General features: G+C 40.0%; 3 protein-coding genes across 3 annotated transcripts; 1 reads left to right on the top strand and 2 right to left on the bottom strand.

Annotated features, from left to right (window-relative positions):
- Positions 1-7: 7 nt before the first annotated feature.
- LOC146368919 (uncharacterized) lies at positions 8-3,703 on the bottom strand. Its single transcript, XM_084911398.1, has 5 exons — positions 3,548-3,703; positions 3,153-3,319; positions 2,850-3,048; positions 2,660-2,750; positions 8-460 (listed from the first exon to the last, which is right to left on the bottom strand). The coding sequence occupies exons 1-5, from the start codon at positions 3,677-3,679 to the stop codon at positions 258-260; spliced, it is 792 nt and encodes a 263-aa protein (XP_084767524.1). The 5' UTR covers positions 3,680-3,703; the 3' UTR covers positions 8-257.
- A 1,628-nt stretch (positions 3,704-5,331) lies between these two features.
- Positions 5,332-6,785, top strand: LOC146368918 (uncharacterized). Its single transcript, XM_084911380.1, has one exon. The coding sequence runs from the start codon at positions 5,437-5,439 to the stop codon at positions 6,043-6,045; it is 609 nt and encodes a 202-aa protein (XP_084767506.1). The 5' UTR covers positions 5,332-5,436; the 3' UTR covers positions 6,046-6,785.
- Positions 6,786-19,958: 13,173 nt separating this feature from the next.
- LOC146368917 (tripartite motif-containing protein 16-like) lies at positions 19,959-21,623 on the bottom strand. The gene has a single exon (XM_084911364.1). It carries the CDS (start codon positions 21,564-21,566, stop codon positions 20,370-20,372), a length of 1,197 nt encoding a protein of 398 aa, XP_084767490.1. The 5' UTR covers positions 21,567-21,623; the 3' UTR covers positions 19,959-20,369.
- Positions 21,624-22,027: the final 404 nt, after the last annotated feature.

Genomic DNA, 22,027 nt, shown 5'->3' with positions numbered 1-22,027 from the left:
TTTATTTAAGCTGTAGCGAGATTCAAATGGACAAAAGAGAAAGAAAAATATTACAGATTTGTTTTATTAATCATGAATAAACTTTATTATACACAACTCTAAATTTCAGTTGGTCTTAGTCAGATGTGTTTTTAATTAAATCCTGCAACACTGTGCTCGCTGCCATCACTTTATATCTTAGTGTGCAATTCAAATATATACTTATTACAATATTTTTCCCCCTTAACTCTCAACTCGCGTTTTTAAAATGTCTGTGATCATATTTGTCCGTTGACTTCTGTCTGGGCCTCGAACGATTCATCAGACAGGTTGGCAGCCTCCAGCTGATGCTCCAGACTTTCATCATCGCCTCTATTCTGATCAACTCTTATCTTAAACTTAGTGATGAACTCATTACTGGCCAGCGCGCCCTCCTTTTTAGGGCATGTGGGCTTTGATAACAGCCGGCTTTCCAGTCGCTCTGCAAAGAAAATTCACAAAACATTTCTTATTTGGTAAGCTTGTTAACAAATTTTAGTTCAGTTTTGCTGAAAGTTATAGCATGCATCAGGTAAGAAGCAATTGGTTTTTAAAAAGCATATACATTCCCCAAAACATTTTTATTATGTGCATTTTGGAGAATAAAAGATTGTACACAATTTCCCTTTTTAAAGTAAAAAGATTATTAAGTCTAATTCTTACTTATTCAGTAGATTAAAGTATTGAAACATCATTATTCATAAAATATGCACATTACAAAATTAAAGTTATTCAAAAATTACTCAAGTACTTACTCCAATACTCACATTATTCAAGTAAATTTAATTTTTGCCAATGTAATGTCACATAAAATCTTAATCTGAATAAGGGATTTGAACCCCACTGTCACGGCCAGGGGATCAGCAGGCCGCTGACTAGTAGTGTTCTCTCTCTTGCTCTCTCTCTCTCTCTCTTGCTCTCTCTCTCGCTCTCTCGCCAGGGCGGAACTCATGGTGGGTTCACGCCCTCGGCCCACGCCCCTCTGAAGAGGAAACACCTGGGCCTCATCAGTGCAGCCAGCATTTAAGCCAGGGAGTGGCTTCTACTCATCGCTGGATCGTTGTGTGTGACTCGCGTCAGTGCAGCCCGGCTCTGAGCAAGTTCTCTTTTGCTTCCCTGTGCAAAACCTCTAACGTGTGTTTCCTTCTGTACATAGATCCCCTGGACCCGACTCTGCATTCCCCGAGCGGATTCCCTTTTTGTGTGAGTGTTTGGAGAGAGAGTCAGAAGAGGAGCAAGTGTCTTTTCCCTACCTGGATTTCCCCGGAGCCTTTTCCCTGTCACCGCTTTGTATATAGCACTATCCCCTGCACTGTTTGTATATACACCTGGTGGAACTGTAATAAATACTGTCTGTGCCTCTGAGTCCTGCGTGTGAGTCCTCAAGCAAACAGTGACACCCACACAGATGAGAGCTTAGCAGTGAAGCTCTCTCTTAAAATTTGAGTTATAAAGTCAGAAGTTATCACTGACAGAGATCCATGTTCTTTTAACATAAGAAAGAATATTTGCTGAAATTGACATTAATCCAAGCCCTTAAAACGCCATTTTGGATTAAGCATTTCCTTTTAGAAAAGTCTTCAATGAGCAGGAAGCTCCAGTACTGAAAAAAGAAGCCAACATCAACTGCTAAACGTGCTAAAAGTAAGTAAGTCCCCGTAGACTCCTATGATCAAAACACATACAGTATAAAAGTTATAGGTTACAGATCTGAAAAGTAAAACAAATGTCAAAGTGCAAAAAGACTTATGGTCCCATAGAAGTCTATTCCATTTGCCTGGAATTAGGTGAACACCTTTGTGACAAATTTAATGGCTCAGTCATTTGTTTCATGTCATATTTAATAAAAGACTGACATGGTGGCATGTTGAATTGTCCATTTTGCACATATTTGGTCATTCTAAGCGTCAGAAGGGGAAAGATCATTCTGGGAATGCCTACTGGCGAAGGACGTGTGACTGACAAGTCCAGTGTGTGAAGTTTAACTACAGTCTAAGGAGCTTGGAAAGAAAAGCATCTGGACTTCTTTAAGTTTCTTGAAGATGTTTCACCTCTCATCTGAGAAGCTTCTTCAGTTCAGAATTTCTTCAGAGAACTGAAGAAGCTTCTTGAATGAGAGGTGAAACATCTTCAAGAAACTTAAAGAAGTCCAGATGCTTTTCTTTCCAAGCTCCTTAGACTACGATGACCTGAACGACTGAGAACCTTAACAGACAGTTCTTCCCTTCATTCATCATGCCTGATTTCAAAACACCAAGATGGCAGTCGTGAAAACACTCATCTTGAGTCTTCATGGGACTACGGTGAGATCAGTTATGCCTCTTATGATGCTGTCCCAGACTTCAAAGCAGTATAAAACATGTTTGCAGCCTGTAACAACTGTGCATGCGGTTATTTTTCGTTTTAAGATTTCCGTGTTTAAATCATAATAAGATTTAGTTTTAATTTTAATTAACTTGAGGTGAGTCAGATTCTTTCATTCAAGTCACTGAATGAATCTCTTGACATGTTTGGGGGTAGGTGCCTTTTGTAGCATTTTAATGCAATTATCTGACAGATTATATGGTCTACACTGTTATTAACTATACTAACACTCTGTTCCAGAAGTCTGTGCTGCAAAGAGGCAAAGTGAATACGGCACCTGCAGGAGTAATGGGGGTCATCAGTCGGTTCAGCTGGATGTTCCAGTGCCGTACATGTTGACTGGCATTCCTCAGCCTCTCCTGAACCTCCTGGAAACAAAAATCATGCAGGCATCCTCATCAGTGTTGTTTTAGAAGAGCACTAAATAAGATGCTGCTCACAAAGCCAGTCAAAACAAACTTGTTCACCTCCAGACGCTGGTGGCTTCTTTGGAGAGATGCCTGCAGATCCTGGAGCTCCTGAGAGGCAGAGTTGAGGGCTGAGGGGGTGTCCTCATCGGGACTGCCATCTGACAGCTCCTGTATGGGGCTGAGGTTTTGCATTGTACGTTGCTGCTCCTGGAGGAGCTGGAAATGTTTCCTCTTTTCATCTTCAGCCTGCAGCAACCTGAAGGAGGGGAAAAAGGGAAGAAGCAACTGAAAATGTTAATACTTCTCATGGATATATCAGATCTCCATCACAAATAAAATAAGTTAGAAATCCATTGTTACCGCTCAAGCTCCAGTCTGGCCCTCTCCTCCTCCAGCCGAGCCTGGATCTCCATATTAAGGGCAACTTCCAGCTGCTGCTGTGTCAGCTCCAGCTCCCTGATCCTCTTCTTCTGTTGTTCAGCCTCCTTTTCCTTCACCTGCATCTCAGCCTGCATGCTGTCTTTTATCTATGCACACACACAGCTACATAAACAGATGCACCAACAGAGCGGTATAAACTGACCTATTCCTGAATCACCTTTTCCTGGACTGTCATAACCATTTTTCCAAATCATTAAAGACTAGGTGTGAATTTTATAATGACAGTCAACATTTTGCTGCAGTTCTCAAAGATCAAAGTCAAGGAGAAAAGACTCTGTACATAATTGGTGTCAAGTGGAAAACTTTTTTTTTACCATCTCAGCCTCTTTCAGCTGTCTTTCCAGTTCCATCTGCACCTCCCTCTGCTTCCTCCGCTCTCTCTCCTCTGCCTCCCTTCGGCGAGTTTCCAGTTCCCGTGCATGCTGTGAAACAGATGAAAGAGCCATTGTTTGGTTTGTGTTTTCACCTCTATCCAGCAGGTACACCAACAGTCCAGCATAGAGCGGCTGAGTGAATGTGGTCTGGACTCTGTGGAGGAGAGTCATGGTTTCAGAGACGCTGTAGAACATAGGTGTCAAACTCTGGCCCGCGGGCCAAATTTGGCCCGCAGCCTACTTACATTTGGCCCGCGAAGCCATACCAAATTACTATCAGAGCTGGCCTACTGGTATTATACAGCTAATATATATATTGTTTAGTATTAAGCTTTGCTTGTTCCATATTCAGTTTTCAGCAAAACGTGTTTGAGTCCATAAGAAAAGATTCATTCTTATATCTGGAGGAATAAATATATTTCAATAAATATTAACGTTAGCCCGCGACTTTGTTCCAGTTTTGAATTTTGGCCCACTGTGTATTTGAGTTTGACACCCCTGCTCTAAAAGAACAATAAATGTTTTTCCACAAAAAAGCAAAACCAAAGGCTCTGAGCCTGGCCTTTTAACGGCTTCACCTACTTTGGAGTTTTTTAAAAACTTCAATACTAGCGTTTTATCTTTCCTGACTTTGTTTAACTTTACTTTTAAATAACCCTTTAATCTCTGGGAAATAATAAAATCATCTTCAGTTTTAGTTTTTTCTTGAGCAAAATACATAGAAGACAGCAGATGCATCCAATAAATTTCTCCCGAGTAGGCTGACTCAGTCAAAAAGGCTCACTGTCTGGTGATATATCTTAATCTCGTGTGGTTTTACATTGCTGTAAAAACTTTATTACTACAGATATCTAATAAAAAAACAAAACTGCTGTCACAGCCACTACAAACACAGACTTACATTGAGTTCTATGATCCAGAGCATGGTGATGAACAAGAGGTCAAAGGTGACAAAGAGGCAGAAAGTCCTCCTCACATCCGAGATGTATTTCTTCTCTCCGATGTCGTACGCCTCCAATCTCACAGAAACGGCCGGGGAGTTGACAGACCCCATGCCTGTTCTGACAGGGATCTGTGAGTAGCTACCGCTGCTGCTGCCTCCACCACGTCGGCCTTCCATCGCTGGCCACGCCACCTGGGCAGGGCTGGCCCCACCTACTGGTCAATTTTAGGAAAGAGTCAGAGGTGGAAGATCATTGGAGCTGGAAGCGAGGCTGGTGTTGGTGATGTGGAGTCACTGTGTGGAGGTTAAAAGCATCACTGCATCTGTAGAAAAGAAGATGAAGAAGGTAAAGAAATGGCAATCTCCTCTCAGGGAGTAAACCTCAGCGATTTTCTAAAGCATCTAAGTCTTTGTAGACATAATAAAAATTCTGACAATCGTCTGCTTCTTTTTTTGAACAACATAGTAAAGCAGAATAAGCTCCATCAGGCTGTGGATTTACATTGTTGAGTTAGATTTTATAACGATTTGTTCATAATACAAAGCTTTTAGAGATCTTTGGGCTTTGCAGTGCTAAGAGTGTTTATGTTTCTGGTTTCTGAGAGCAGAGCTAAAAACAAAACAAAACAAAACACAAAACAAACAAAAAAACAAGCACAACACAACCCCCCCCCAAAATCAAATTCAAACCACTAGTCATGCACAAAACCAACCATATATATGGTGGTCTTTCTACTTGGCTCTCAGCGAAGGCGGTCGCACTTTTCTCCTCTCCTCCTCACCCTTATCTTTCCTGCTTAGCTTCTGTGTCCTTGTCTTGTCTCGTGTGCATTACTTTCCCTGGAATAGCCTCTCACTGTCGTTCTCTAAAACCTAAAAGAGAATTATGGATTTGATCAACTGGTCTCTGAATGCTATTGGCACCCTTTTCTCAACGAGAAGTCTGGGCTCGGGAGAGCCTGAGTGCCCTGGAGGGACTTTCCCTGCCGGATACACGATGGACGGGTGGCAGACCTGGAGGGTCATGTGCCTGGCGGGACTGTCGATCGAGGACGCTGAAGATATCTATCTATTCGGAACCGTGATAACAGGGTTCTTGCTGATCGGAGTTGGCTTAGCCCTGGTTTATCGGAGAAATAAGAGAGCGGAACCGGCTGTTCAAACCCCCCCAAGGCTGCCCGCTGGATTCGAAGCGATGGGACGAGGCGCGACCTCTCACACCGAACGTAATATGGTCAACACCTTGGAGACGCTTGCATCGGCTGTGAAGGCTCAAAGCAACAACATTGAGCGTATGGGGGGATACATCAGAGAGAGGCCTGCTCAAAATGAGACCCTTGAGCGACAGTTGGAAGACATCGCGGAACGGATCACTGCAGTTGTGAGGTCTCAGAATCAAAAGAATGACAACACCATGGAACAGAAGTTTGATACCATCATGGGGAGGCTCGCGACTCTCCAACGGGAGATCGAGAGACCAGTGTCAGAGTGTTAGGGCAGCCTGAATATTCTCCTGGGCTGCTCGCATGGAAATTTACAAAATCAACATCAACATTGCGGACCCCCATCACGGCGCCAGCTGCAGGCCCAAGGCTGGAGCCGAACAATCACTCCCTGATAACGACTGTGTTACGGCTATTCTTCCCGTCCCATGCAAGGTCACCTGGATTGGCTGGAGGACTGTTTTCTTAGCCTGATAGGCCGAAGGACACTGTCTCAGCTGAACTATGGACACGCACACACATACACTTACACTGATAAGCACTCACTCATCCCCCCTCCCTTTCCAACGCCTTCGATGCTTGTTGCCCCCTGGGAACACGAGGCGGGTCCGGGCCCGTGCTGTCGAAGAGATGACGGCGCCGTCGCAGGATGGCTGCTGTGTTGCCTGGGGTTACTCCTCATCCCCTACCCATCCCTGTGGCTTGTCATGTCTTCCATAATGTTGTGCTGTGGACATTTATGTGCTTTTTTGTGCAGAGGAGTTTTTTTGTTTCCTGTTCTCGTGCTGTCCTACCATGGAAGCACAGCATGAGTGGAGGTCTCTTTTTTTCCTCTTGTACCTTCCCGATGTTGTGTACATTTCAGTGTTTTTCTTGTAACGCTACCGATCTCCGACTTGTAATCCCATGTGATGTCTGTGTTATGTGTGTAAGGTCGGGGGGGGTTACCATCTCGCTGCAGGGCAACCTGCTTGCGACAAATAAAGCTGTCATTCATTCATTCATTCATTCATTCATATGCAAAGTTGTTGATGCTCTCTGTATGGTTGCCACTCAAACTCTTCACCGTATCTCAAAGACTGAACCCTTCAGGAGAAACTCATTTCTGCTGCTTGCGTCTGTGATTTCTTCACTACTCAACGTTTCTGAGATCTGGAATGCAGATCGACTAGTAAATCAAAACGTTCACCTTCTGGCTCAGTTCTCCCGTCACCACCACAGTCTAGTGCAACACCTGAGGTGTCGGATGTCATCCCAGCCTGTTCACATCCAGCAGTAAACTCTCTACTACATGGTGATTGTTCGGATGAAGCCAACAGAAACACAATGTCTGAAAAAAACGTTGTATTACATCTTTTTCTTCATGTAAACGAACGAAACTTCTCTCAAATCCATCAGTCTTTTCACTTACTCTTGAGTTAATTAATCAATGTTTGCATTTCTTACCATTTCCTGCATGAAGAGATTACAACAGCTGCAACTCATTATTTTACAGTACTGAAGTGAGCAGCTTCAAATTGCTCTTTCACTTATAACTGAGCTTAAATTGGACTTTTCTACTAAAAAAACCCTGTAAAAATCACTGTCACATGACCCAGAAAAAGATTTCCGTTATCATCTAGCTTCAATGACTTTTGGACCTCATACCATTAAACACTGTTTACACTGTCTTTGTTTTAAGGAACTGAAACCAGTTGTGCTTTTGCTTTAACTGTCAGCTGCTCTGATACACAGAAAAAAAAGGCAGGATGGAAACGTGATTTGTACAGTCTGGTCCCAGCAGGTTTTCTCTGGTGATGTGGTTTCACAGTCTTGTGACTTTCATGTTTTACATGAATTAGTCTTTTTGGTTCACAAAATGCATCTATTTTAGGGCTTTAGTCAGGTTTAAATGACTGTTAATTACCTGAAAAATAAATCTGTTAAAGAACCATTCAGTCACTTTGTAATGGGACGTATCTTCAGCACAATCGTATGTACTGTGCACCTGAAACTAATATCGTTCACCATTTGGCGCTTCCTTCTCACATGCCAGAGAGCTATTACAGTTACACCGCAGATGGTGTCTAAAACAATTTAACCCTCAACTTCCTAGCAGTTGCATCATTACATTATTTCAGCATTTGCAGTTATTCCAACTGTTTTATTAATCCTTAACATACTTTTCATTTACTTGTTCAACTTTACAAAATGCCAGTTAAAAAAAAAAAAACCCAGAAAGTATACGGGACATTGACTGTCATTCAAACCTGAACTTTACCCAGTATTTTCCACATAAATCAGCTAGCACCAACATTAAAACCAATTACATTTGCCACGCTGCAATGGATCCTGGTTTTTATGTGGATGTTGTTTTCACACAGACTGCCCTACTTAAACATTATTACAGCCAAATTACACCTCCCATATGGCAATGGCACTCCCTGACGGCTGCAGCTTCCCTTGGAAGTCTAATGCGTCAGACCGGAGCTTAATTACTCAGGAACAACAACAACAACAAAAGATAAATCCACATATATATTAGCGTCTGAGTTGCAAGGGCCAGCAGTCAAAGCAATTTTAACTTACATTTTATTTAAACATATGGGATCCCAGCACCACCCTCTCCCCAGCCACCTACTCCACCTCTTCCAAAGTGAAGGTGTGGTATCGGGGTGCTCAGCCCCGCCATGAGATGTAATGTCTGCAGCACGTCCTGGGTCTGCACCAGCTTACAAAACAAAGAAACAGATTAGAGCTGGGGACCTGTCGCTGTTCTAAATGTCTTTGAGTGGTTACAATTTCCACTGCTTCAAATCTGTTAACTAACAAGTTTTCATTTAAATATGTGTATGAGACTCCAACGTATTTACAAGTAGTAACCTCCAGGTCTGAAAAATTAATCCAGAATGGAAGTGCAAACAACTAACAGGAGCAGTTCCTCTGAAAGACACCAAGGCTGGTGCCAATTCCCGCAGTTAGAGCAACAAATACTGAGGCAGCAGTTTGAACAGGCTTGCCAAAGCTGGACACAGCGGAAGATTGAAAAGATGTTGCTGGTCTGATGACTGCTGTGACATTCAAATGGTAGGGTTAGAATTTGGTGTAAACGACATAAAAGAATGAACATCTTGCCTTGTATTAACATTTCAAGTTGCTGATAGCGGTGTGAGAGTGTGGAGAATATTTTCTAGGCATACTTTGAGCCAATTAGTACCAGCTTAGCATTGTTTAACCACCACAGCCCAGCTAATGCTGACCATGTCTATCACTTTATAACCACACTGTAGCCATTTTTTGATGGCTGCTTCCAGCTCAAATTTATTTTTTATTTTTTTTATTTTATTTTTTTGTTTCACACATGGTACAGCAGTAATGCATTCCCATACACAACCTTCCTTTCAATTAAAGTAACACTGTTTCCATGCATGAAAAGGAGCAGGAAGAAGAATAAATTCTTATTGATACCTGCCCCCTATCTGTGGTAATACAAGTAGGCAACCAAAATTACACTATGACAATTTTCTGCACATAACAAAACAAAACAAAGCAAACAGAACAATATACTCAACAATGAGCAATACCACTAAATATCAAACTAAAAGGATCATTTTTCTACAATTAAATTCTATTCTTTTCAACTTCTTCATATTGGTTTATCATTTTATTCTTATAGCAGATTTTAAATTGAGAAACATTTATACAACACTTAAGATGATCACTGAGAGAATTCCAGTTTCTTATGCCTATGACTGTTGGACACATTTGCCTTTGTGTGGTTCGAGCAAACCGGTGCTTAAAATAAAACTTCCTTCTGCCGTCCCCATTTTCTGAACACAATACAAATAAACTTTGTAACTTAAGAGGTAGTGTTTTATTTTTCGCCCTAAACATAATAGTTAAAGTCTGTAATTTCACTATGTCTTCTAGTTTTAACAATTTCGATTTTATAAACAAATTATTAGTGTGTTCTCTATATTTAACAATATGCATAATTCGAATCGCTCTCTTCTGTAATAAATATAATGGTTTCATATTAGTCACGTATGTATTCCCCCATACTTCAACACAATAGCTCAGATAGGGTAGAAACAATGAAAAATATAATATTCTCATTGTCTTGTAATCTAATATATATCTAACATTACCCAGGATATAAATACTTTTAGCCAACTTTTTTTTAACATGTTCAATATGTGATTTCCATGTTAACTTGTCATCCACTATTACACCCAGAAAACGGAATTCTGTCACTCTTTCAATTAATACTCCCTCTATAGATAATACTATCTCTTCCTCCTTTACACGGTTTCCGAATATCATAAACTTTGTTTTTTCCAAATTCAGCGATAACTCATTTACATCAAACCATTTTTTAATTTTTTTCATTTCAATAACCATAATTTTAGCCAATTCTTTCAAGTTCTCTCCGGAACAATAAAAATTTGTATCGTCTGCAAACAAAACAAAATTCAACATTTTTGACACATCACAAATGTCATTTATATATAAATTAAAAAGTTTTGGTCCTAAAACAGAACCTTGAGGGACCCCACATTCTATTTTCATTCTATCAGATGAATTGCCTAAACACTGCACATACTGAAACCTATTATCTAAATAGCTGCTTAACCAGTTCAATACTATTCCTCTCACACCATAAGTTCTTAACTTAGAAATCAAGATGGAGTGTTGCAGAGTGTCAAAAGCTTTTCTTAAATCAATGAATACCCCTATAGTATATTTATTATGATGTGTTGCTGATGAAATGTCTTCAATAGTATTCATTAATGCTATTGCTGTTGATCTGTTCCGTCGAAATCCGTACTGACTTTCGCTTAACAGTTGATGTTTTTCAATGAAACTATCAAATTTTTGTGCAAAGAGTTTTTCAAGCACTTTAGAAAACTGTGATAGCAATGATACTGGTCTATAATTATTAAAACTATGTCTGTCTCCCGATTTATAAAGAGGGATAACTTTTGCCACTTTCATTCGGTCAGGAAATACACCCGAATAAAATGAGAGATTAAAAATATAACAGAGAGGTTTGATTATACAATCCAAGGTCTTTTTTACGATGACCATGTCTGACCCATCACAGTCAGTGGATGTCTTGTTTTTAGATTCTGCTACAATAGCTATGATTTCTTTTTCAGTGATTTCCCCTAAAAACATAGACTGTACCACTCCATCTCAAAATCATCTCAAATCATCTCAAACTGGTTTCTTGAACATGAAGATGAGTTCACTGTACTCCAATAGAGCATCTTTGGGATGAGGTGGAACGGCAGATTCAAGTCAACAATTAATGAACATGACTTCATGACGCAGTTCTGTCAGCAACAGGGGTCATACCTGCTATAAACAAGGTGTACCTAACAAAGTGACCAGTAATTGCATATATGCTGTTATGATGGATGTTTATAATAAATATTAACTGAGAGAGAAAAGATACACCAAAGCTACTCTAGGGTAATAACAAAACGAGGGAAATTAACAAACTACATCTAACTGTTTTGGATTCAGAACAATTATTTTCAGCCTTTTATAAGGATTAAAATTTAATTCTGGATTAAATTTGGCAGCTTGAACTAGTTAAAGAAGATGCTGCCTATCCTGACATTTACATGAAAAGTCAAAACTACTATTTAAGCACAATGACGACAGACTCTAGGCAGACAATCCTGTAAAACATGGAAATATGAAGCATCTCTGATGGCTCAACACAGTAAGAAGAAGGGATGGAAATGATGTATAACTCGTTGAATACTGGAATCAGTGTTTTAAGCTGTGATGTAATAAACTAGTGGTGGGAAAATGAAAAAGAAAGAAGACAATTGTTTCCCTTTTGTGTTTTCCCGATTATGTGTCCGATATTTAAAAAAAAACAACAACTACAAACTCTTAACAGGAATAAACCTGAAACCAATTGTTCTGCTGGGGAAGTTTCGTAAGCGGCACGAAGTTTAAAAAACAACATTCACCTGAGGGAGGCCCCCAGGAGCTCAGGTCTGACTGGTTTCAGCGACCAGAAACTGGAATGTACGGTGAGCAAACTGTGTTAAAATGCAGTGACTGATAAAAGACGGATGAGCACCATCACCATCACAATTAGTTGATCAATATTCTCAATAATATAAAAAAAAAGGCTTTCTCACAGACTGTATTATAATACAAATACAAACCACACATGGATTATTGCATGGTCCTGAAGCCAGCAGCGCCCTTGGTCATGAGATTTGTTTTAAATGTTTGCTGTATTATTGTTTTTAAATCATTGGAGTATACAGATTTTAAAAGTGTTTTATGATTACAATAGTTCGTAAAGTAGCAGAAGTATTCACACATCACAGTGACGGAGGTTAAAGGTTAATTATCAACCTTCTGTGGAGGAAATAAGGTGCTTGTTGTGCATTACGTTCAACATTTTCCTAATGTACCTTCAAACAGCTAATACCGCTTGAGCATTCCTGTCTGTGCCTAATGTCAAGTCATAGTCATGTAGTTTCTCTTTTCAAGTTCTTCTTGATGAAAATCACACTTTAACCTTTGACTTTCATAAATGATGTGACAGACTTAACACCATGTTAAGTCTATTTGGCAAATTCTGATCAATTATGAAGGATTATCCAGAATATTCTGACCGGCTACCTTTGATAACGCAGAAACAGAAATCTTGAGTTGTGGTATCAGGGTGCTCAGCCCACAGATATTGAACTTCACATACCCCATCTGCCTCCATTTGGGACTGCAATGGCCTTAAAAACCCTACACATATCTTCCCTACTTAAGTGCAGCCTTTTTTCTAATGGAATTACAATATCGGCATCTGGTCTCTGACTTCTCATCAATTGTGTGGGCGTCCTTTAGAGGACATTTCATCGGAATAAAGGCAAATACGGTGGTGCCTTTATCTGCAGAAATATGTGGCCTGTAGCCAGTGGGTGGGGCACCACATGCTCGCTCTCACTGTTAGATTGGATAGAAAAGTCTGCAGCAGGACAAGCGAATATTAATGACGTTTCTGAGTGTTTCGATTCCATCAAGAACAAAAACAAATCTTAGCTAACCAACACTCACTGGGTTTTAGTGGATTACTATATTTCACAGAAATATTACAGAAACAGTTTCTTTGGTACAATAATCCAGCTGTGCAGAAATCAGGGAGTCGGGAAGAAGCAGCTCATTAAATTCTGTGCTTGTTTAAGACTGAAGCACATATTATATTATCATAATACCAGAGCTGAACTGGATGACTCATTCCTCATTAAATTACTTCAGATGTTATTTAAAAAATATGTATATTTTATGCAAGTGAAGCTGCTTGTGCTGCCACCTAAACCAATCATAACGTGGCCTCAAATGTTAAAGTAACCTTATGAGCAGAATCTGATATAAGAGACTATCAGTTATGGAGACAAAGATAAAGGCAAAAAAAAAAAACTGTATTTAAATTAAATAAGCAAACTGATATGAATGAACCTTACATTTAGATAATACAAATCATCAGCAAGAATAATAAAAAACAAGCAAAAACAAATAATAAAAGAAACCTCAGCTAACGTGGAAGCTACACTGCAAGGTGGTCTGTTTAATAAATAAAATCTGACAGGTCACATACAGGACCATTAACATCTCTGTAAACAGAACTCAGCTCCCACAAAGCTCCAAATGAAGAAAAACTGCCTCTGCATGCAGAGAACTGTTTGTGGAGACATCCAGCATGTCGACGCACAGTGAGTGAATGATGAAGAACAAACCATAACGAGGGGCAGGGCTACTACACTGCATTGTGTCCATCAGGTAAAAAAAAAAGAAATCTGTTGGCTAATCTACACCATATCAATAACAGCTTCCTTAAGGTTTTAAAATGCACTGCAGCTGCATTTTAAAACATATCTACAAGCAATGCCAAAGAAACACACAGGTATGAGTACAGAGGTACTATGAAGGTAGCTCACTTCTTACTGGAGTATATCACCATAGTGACTTAAACTGTAGAGCAAACCTGCTTCAGAGCAGGTTGTGTTTGAGATTACGGATCAACAAGTATGAAATCACCACTTAGCTACCAATCAGTTCTCTGGAAAACTGCTTTACAACAAGTACCTGAAAGATCCCTTTGGACTGCTGTGCCATGGATAGTGGGAGGATCTTTCCATTGATGAGCATCAGTAGTCTAATCAGTTTAGATTCTTAAATTCAACTTCATTCTTTGACTTTTCCCATTTGTCTGCAGAACAATTTCACAACATTTTGAATTCCTCTATAAACATTAATCTCGTTTTTTTCTTTTGTCTGCAACGCTTGTCCCTAGCATGTCCTCGTCCATGAAAGCATTTAATCTTATCTGAGCAATTCCTCTTGGTCTCCTGTATCACTGCTCATCATTCGACATGCTTTTCCCAGTATATCCACGGCCATTTTTGTATTTATGCTTGTATTTTCTCCCAGACTGGTAAACATCAACAGAGCTCAGCAAAAGAACTTTTAGTTCCTATTTGAACTTTATTAATACAAGTGTTTAACCTTTTCATGTTTATAGTTTTATCTTTCTTTGTAAAGTCAGCTGTTCTGCTGCTCTGTATGTGATTGGTCAGATGCCCCCAACGCCACCCCTTTCATGTAAACAGGCTAGTAGCTAAAATGGGAAACCCTGGGTTACCTTATAGAGTTGATAACTAGCGTCATGTGATCACTTAGTCTGATTGACAATGTTGGGATAAGTTAATCAAGATAACAGAAAGATTTCTTGAGTATGATGAACAATGAATTTAACTCCTAAATATGACTTCCTAACACAGAATGTGATGACGTCATACGCTTTGTACTTTGATGTGTGGTGATTGGAAGTGTCTGTGTGGTGCAGCCTGGACAGACCAGACCAGCTGCACCACACAGACACTTCAAACCTCACCCGAGGACAAAAAGCACAAGAACAACAACAAAAAAAGAAAGAAAACAAACCTTAGAAACATGCAGGGTTACAGGAGAAGCCAGTCGTGCAGAGGTGAGCCTGTGCGAGTCTGAATTTAACTCCTATTTATGACTTCCTACCAAAGAATGATGATGGGAGAATTTGGATTTATTTATTAACAGATTTATTACGCATTAGTTTTATGGGTCTGTTCCACTTAAGGTCAGATTGGTGTCTATGAACCAAAATGAGTTTCACACCAAGACTAAACTCGTGTCATGGTTTGCATTATGCAGTGGTTACAGTGGTGACACTTATTAGACTCTGAAGTCTGTGCACCAGTTTTTCAGGGTCCTATAGGTGCAATTGTTGCGACCACTGTAAATGTGACACCATCACAGAAAAATTGTATAAAATCAGAAGAAGAAAGAGAACTCTAATATGATGGCTGCACACCAGCTGGATCATTATAACAACATCACATCACATGAGTAACTTCAACATGACGAGACTTCAAGGACTCCAACAATGTTCATACAGTGAGGATAAATAATGTTTTTTATTATTTATTATAAAAAGGACACAATATAGATATATAAAATGCAGCCAGAACTCCAATAACTAACATGTCCATTAATTTGACACGTTGGTTTATATATAATTTCTTTTTCTCTCTTAGCTTTTCAGCTCCACATTTTTGCCATTTCTTCCACACTCAACTCTTTTCTACAAGCTGAGCACACAGTGAAGGTAGGGGAGGGCTGGTGGCATTAAGAGATTTGATTGGGCAATCTAGGGGCCAGTTAGTTCTTTCCTTTGGTGAAAGTTGGGCTCTTCAATTCAGCATGGTACAACTCCAAAGATTCTGCAACATCAAACCCTCTGTCTGCTAATATTACATCCAGTTACAAGATGAGCTTCCCGACCCCCTGAACTACGGATGCCCTACATGACTGTTAGGACAACTTATGTATTGCAAGTATGCAGTACTAAGAATAACTTGATGTTTCTGACTTTGCATTATGAATTGTTTACCCACTGACAAACATTTCAAGTTCTACTAAATTAAAAAACAATTTGTGGTAACCTGATTATGATTCAAAAAGAATAATTAACAACACTTCTTGTAATGGTGTTAAAATCAGCCCAGCTTTTATTTTCATATGCAAAAAGTAAAAGAAAATCAGCCAACATACTGGACACACATAATTGTCAATATAATTGTTTATTGTTCAACACAATAAACAATTATACTGTCACCATGGTTACTGGTATTGAAAGCTTATTGATAATTTGTCCAAGTAAAGAATGCCCTCTCACAAATGTCATGTGACCACCTCATTGGCTTACAGAATCGTGATGTCACACACATTTAGAATCTTACCACCACTGTGATCCTTTGATCCTTTGATCCTAAAACCCTTAAATAGGGGTGAGACGCAAGAACTTTCAGTCCGTTATTCGCAGCATTTATGTGTGCAGCATTTAAACGTTCGCCAGAGAAGCCTTTTTTTTGGATCCTTTTCAGAGTCACTGTTAACAGATTCCAACATGTCTCCAAGAAAACAGAAAAAAAGAGAAAACGTAAAGCCCAGCGCTCCTCTTTGCAATCGAGAAGACGATACTCAACTGCAGAAGATGTGCTCGGAAGAAATGCATGAGCAAAATCTCATGAGCAATCACAATACGCGACACCCGCCCCAGTCAGAGTACACCAGTTACATCTGGGAAAGTTTTTTTAAACAACGAGCGGAGATTATCAAACTGAGAGAGCACTGTGAGAGAAGGACCGCCGAAGTAGATAGACTGTTCAAACAGCTTCTTGATAAGGAGGATATTCAAAAGGAGAAAGAAATGGAACTCCTAGATATGCGGGGGAGGAACTTTGAGCTCCAAGCAAAGCTTAATAAAGTACAAGAAAAACCAACAGAAGAAATCCTCCAACAGAAGAAAAACGAGAAAGAGAGGGGAAAAAAGATTCAGGAGCTGCAAGTAAAGCTGGATGAAGCTCTGCAAAAAAATCAAGAACTCCTCCAAGAGAAGAAACAACTGGTCATAAAACTCCAAGGCACTGAGATAAATCAAAAAGTGCTGAAAGGAAGGGTTGAGTTTCTTCGAAAGAAAGCGCAACAGACCATGAAAAAGGAAGATATGGATTGCAAGCTTCAGGACAGCGAGAAACACAAGGAAGCCTTGCAAATAAAGCTTGATGAAGCTCTGCAAAAAAATCAAGAACTCCTCCAAGAAAAAGAACAAATGGACATAAAGCAGCGCAAACTGCAAGGCATGGAGGAAAAGCACAAAGGACTTCAGGCAAAGCTTGAAAAAACACTGAACAAAAATAAAGAGTTGCTTCAAGAAAAAAAGCAACTAGAAATTAAACAGAAAGAAACGGACTCCAAGCTTGAAGGCGTGGAGGAAAAATACACCGCGCTGAAAATAAAGCTTGATAAAACAGTGCAAAGAAATAAGGATTTCCTACAAGACAAAGAACAGCATGACACGAAACAGAAAGATCTGGATTGTGAGCTTCAGAACATCAAGAAACACAACCAAGGTTTGCAAGTAATGCTTGATGAAGCTCTGCAAAAAAATAAAGAAATCCTTGAAGAGAAAGAAAAACTGGACATAAACCAGAGAGGCATGCAGGAAAAATACGGAGTGCAGCAGGTAAAGCTTGATGAAACGCTGCACAAATATCAAGAGCTGCTTCAAGACAAAGAACAACGGGAAATAAAGCAGAAAAAAGATAAACAAATTCTCCAGAACTTTGAGAGGAAAAACCAACAACTGCAAGACCGTTATAACAAACTGAACTCCAAAACAACTGAGCTGGAGGGGGAAAAGAAAAAAGTGCAAAAACAATGCTCAGAGATGCAGAGTAAGCTCAGTGACATGCTGAGAAAAAACACAGAACTGGAGAAACTTTCCAACAACTTGAAGTGCAAAAACACTGAGGTGCAGATGTTAAAGCAGCAACTAGAGAAAACAAGCAAAGACCTGCAGTGTACACTTCAAGAACTCGAGAGAAGTCAGCAGCTACAAGACGCACACAACAAATTACAACACAGTTATACAGAGATGCACGAGGCAAAGCTTATGCAGGAGGCCAAATGTAAAGAACTGAAAGAAAGGCTCGAAGAAAAACAAGCCAAATTAGAAGAAGTGGAGACAACATGCAGGAAACTCGAGAAGGAAAATACACAAACAATTGATGAGTTACGAACCCTCATCCTAGAGAAAAAAGTGCTCGTGGAAAAGATGATGGAAAAGAAGAAAAAACGCTTCCGCTTCTTCTGGAGAAAGAGCACTCCTGCTTTTTCTACTTTTTCTACTTTTCCTTCTGCTGATGTCACCCCGTCTTCCTCCTCCACCGTTGCATCGTAATTTTCACCTTAACTCCTAACACCTGTCCCATCTCCCCCCCCACCCCCCTCTTTCTCTTTCACCCTCACCCCCCAACCAGTCCCGACAGTTGACTGCCCCCTCTAGAGCCTGGTTCTGTCATAGGTTTCTTCCTTTAAAGGGAGTTGTTCCTATCCACTGTCGCACCCAGTGCTTGCTCAGAGGGCATAGTTGGGGTTCTCTCTCCTCTATCTCTTTCCTCCTTTCTATCCCTTTCCTTTACCCTCTTCTTTACCCCCCACCCCTCCCCCCTTTTCTATTCCCCCGCTTTTCTATTTCCTTAATAATTTAATAATAAACACAATTGGCTACATTTTAAATGTGTCTGATCAACGTCTTCATTCAAGAATGAATTGTCTTTCTCACGGAGTCATGTGTATTTTGTGTTTTCCTCGGGCTGGTGATCCCCGCGGTCGTTCAGCCCCGGAGTCCAGAGTTTTAGTGTTTTAATCACATTTAGTGTTACATTTCAGATCACCACAATAGGATATCCATAATTTAGGATTCAGGCATTTGTTTTAGTTCAATATCGTAATCATTCTATGACTGAGTAGTTTACAGAACCTTCAGTCTGCAGCAATAACTTCTGTTGGAGCTATTTGTTCTTATTTTTTATTATTTTGAAATTAGTTAAAGTTTGTTGTTAGTTTACTTATATTTTGGGGTTTATTTACAAGTTTATTTGTAGGTTAATATTTCTTTCAATGTTTTGTTTGTTTGATGTTACCTTGTTAAATTAGTCAGTAAAAGCTGTAGGGCCATTTTGTTTCTATAAATAAAGAGACTGGTATAGGACCAGCATGCACTGGGGTGGGCCTATGGTTTTTTACTAGAGCAGGAGAAGCAGCAGGAAGTAACTAAAAATGGATCTTGTTATTGCTTGCCAAACTGGATAAAATAAACCATAAAAACGCAACTTTAAAGTTTGGACAGTGGACTTCTTTTGCCTGCGTACGAAATATTATCTCAGTGCAGCAGTGGCTTGTGGACCTTTAACTGTGGGATGTTTGGTTTGTCAAACAAAAGGAATTGCCACTACAAAAAGTAAAAAACCTGCCCGTGGACAAAGGAATAATCCTTCATTAATGGATATGTTGGATATATGGATTTCAAGGATCACCGTCGAACTCGAATAAAAGTTACTGGATCGTCTGTAAGTACTCCAGACGGATTTGATGTTGAAGCCTGGATCAACATGTCACTCGTTCATCAAAGCTGGTGAGTGATAATATTGTTTAAGCCGTAAAGGAAAACGGTGAAGCTATTGGAGTTTAAAGACATTATTTCACTACAAAGACTGATGAACTGAGTTTTGATGTACTAAATTTGTGCATAATAGGATCACTAATTGAAACATGCCAACGCCCTCTGTGGAAATGTTTGTTCACTGCAATCATGTTTGCGCTTTATGCTATGGATTCTCAGTGTGCTGTGCATCTTTATAATGTTTGAAATAATCCAAGAGGACAATAAAAATGTCGGATATTAAGAGTAAACAAGAGAGTAAACAAGAGGATGACACTCAGATGCAAGCAGAGAAAAGAAGCATCAAATTTACGCCAAAAGGTTTGGATTTGTATATAAAGACATGCCAAGAAAAGCGGAGTTCAATGTGTAAGCAAGCATCTAAGTACATGGGGAAAATTTCTGCTTTAATGACCTCACATGAGAAGGTTAAGGAAGTGTCTTCGGAATTTGGGAAGTTTATTAAATGCTATCAAGATGCAAAGGAGGAAAACTGCTTCAGTTATTCTCTCAGATTAGTTTCATATTTTCTGCATCAGATTTGAGTGAGATCCTGGAATGAAGACAGAAGAAAAGACTTTGTTCAAAGTTTGATTTATAGTCAAACCTTCCAGTTTATTCACACAATAAAACATCAACACAATATATGAATTCATTCATTAAAATCACAGTTTTTCCTCATTTGTTTGATGATTTTGACAAAAACAAACACAAACACACACACATGGTCTGCCATACTCATAAAGAGAAATGTCGACATTTTTCAATACAAATATTCCAGAAACATTTAGAGGATAGAGAAGTTTACATTTTCATGTGGAGAAATATTTTAGTAAATCAAAATGATGATGAGCAGTGATAGCCTCCATAAACAGTCACAGGAAAGATCTCCTTTAAAAACTCAGAAACATCAAGAGAACAACTAGAAGATGTGGAGGTACCACCCATAATGTTTGACTGACAGCTGATCTCTGTGCAGAAATGATGGAGAGAAAATAAAATGAAACTAAAACACAGATTTAAACCCACAATATGAAAGACTTTAGTCTATTTCACTTTAATCAACTCAGCAGTGACTCCATAATCATAAAACAAAAGTCCAGCATAGAGCGGCTGAGTGAATGTGGTCTGGACTCTGTGGAGGAGAGTCATGGTTTCAGAGACGCTGTAGAAGGACAAAATACCTGCTCTGTGATCCAGGTACACTCCTACTCTGGAGGAACGAGGACCTGAGACAGGAGTTTGGATGTTGCTGTACAAAAATGTATAACTGTTGTTGATACAATTTAATGACCAAGATTTGTCATTACGTCCAAATAAACATTCATTACCCCCTCCTTTTCTGCTGATATTCTTGTATGCGACTGCTACATAAACTCCTCCCTCTCTCCACTCCACCTCCCAGTAACAACGTCCAGTCAGACTCTCTCTACTCAGGATCTGCCACAATCCAGTGAATCTGTCTGGATGATCAGAATAAGACCGATGTTCTTCCATTACTGTTACTTTTCTGTTCCCCTCTGATAATAACAGCTGTTTGTTTGCTGTGTTTGGATCCAGTGTGATTTCACATGAATATTTTAAGAATCCAGCTCTGGTCTTTGGCTCTGGTGGATCTGACAGTAAAACATCCACTTCAGTGACTGTCAGTGAGATGTTTGTCCATTCCTCTCTCAGAATGTCCTGTAGTTTATCTCTGACCTCTGACACAGCTGCTGTCACATCCTCAAAGTAGCTCAGAGGACGGATATTGATGCTGGATGAGTCTGTAGACTCACTGAGTGCTGACAGTGAGGGGTAGTTGTGTAGAAACTGGATGTGATCCTCTGTGTGTGAGAGCTGCTTCAGCTCAGCATCTTTCCTCTTCAGCTCAGTGATCTCCTGCTCCAGCTTCTCCTGAAGCTCTTTGACTCGACTCACTTCAGTTTCCTGCTGGGATCTGATCTGCTGCTTCACATCAGAGCTTCTTTTCTGGATGAGATGGATCAGCTCAGTGAAGATCTTCTCACTGTGCTCCACTGTTTGATCAGCAGACTGATTGATGGCCTCCACCTCCTGTTGAAGCAGCTTCACATCTTTCTCTCTGTCCTGGATTCTCTGCTGGATGTTTTGTCGACTCACCTCCAGCTCTCTCTGCCTCTCAGTCCTTTCTGCTGCAGCTGAGACTGTGTCGTGGCCTTTATGTTCATCCACAGAGCAGAGATAACAGATACTCTGCTGATCAGTACGGCAGAACATCTTCATCACCTCATCATGACGAGAGCAGATGTTCTCCTGAAGCTTCTTGGAGGGCTCCACCAGCTTGTGTGTTTGAAATGTGGAGGATATAAACAGAGTAGCCAGTAGTGGGACATGGTTCCAGCAACTCTGATGGTGACGGCCCGTTTGAAGCTGAAGCTCCGGCACATGTGTCAAAAAATCAACACACTGCTTCAGAAACGCTGTGCTGAGGCTTGGTTTGTCTGAACAGAGTCACGTGATCAATGACGTCTGAAGCTTCATTCAGCACGTCACTGCTTCAGTACCTGATTCAATGATTTATAAGGAATTGAATCATTGGTGGGATTTGTGCTGTGTTTTGGTGATTTTGTGAGAGCGAATCAGTGTGTGACATAATTATAGACATGGAGCCAGGAAGAGAGGACGCTCTGCCTGTTCCTGAATAAAAACCAGTTCATCAGCATTTCTGCTCCCAGGTCTAAAAT

Source organism: Perissodus microlepis, chromosome 18 (assembly GCF_051167445.1).
Source record: "Perissodus microlepis isolate ML-2025 ecotype Zambia chromosome 18, ASM5116744v1, whole genome shotgun sequence".
Taxonomy (NCBI): domain Eukaryota; kingdom Metazoa; phylum Chordata; class Actinopteri; order Cichliformes; family Cichlidae; genus Perissodus; species Perissodus microlepis.
This window is presented reverse-complemented; position numbering and strand designations above follow the sequence as displayed.

Coding starts and splice junctions, on each gene's coding strand:
- LOC146368919 (XM_084911398.1), bottom strand. CDS start 3,679: ATGGCTCTTTCATCTGTTTCACAGCATGCACGGGAACTGGAAACTCGC. Junction 3,049..3,152: donor GCCAGACTGGAGCTTGAGCG/GTAACAATGGAT, acceptor CCCCTCCTTCAG/GTTGCTGCAGGCTGAAGATG. Junction 2,751..2,849: donor GAAGCCACCAGCGTCTGGAG/GTGAACAAGTTT, acceptor TTTTGTTTCCAG/GAGGTTCAGGAGAGGCTGAG.
- LOC146368918 (XM_084911380.1), top strand. CDS start 5,437: ATGGATTTGATCAACTGGTCTCTGAATGCTATTGGCACCCTTTTCTCA.
- LOC146368917 (XM_084911364.1), bottom strand. CDS start 21,566: ATGAAGATGTTCTGCCGTACTGATCAGCAGAGTATCTGTTATCTCTGC.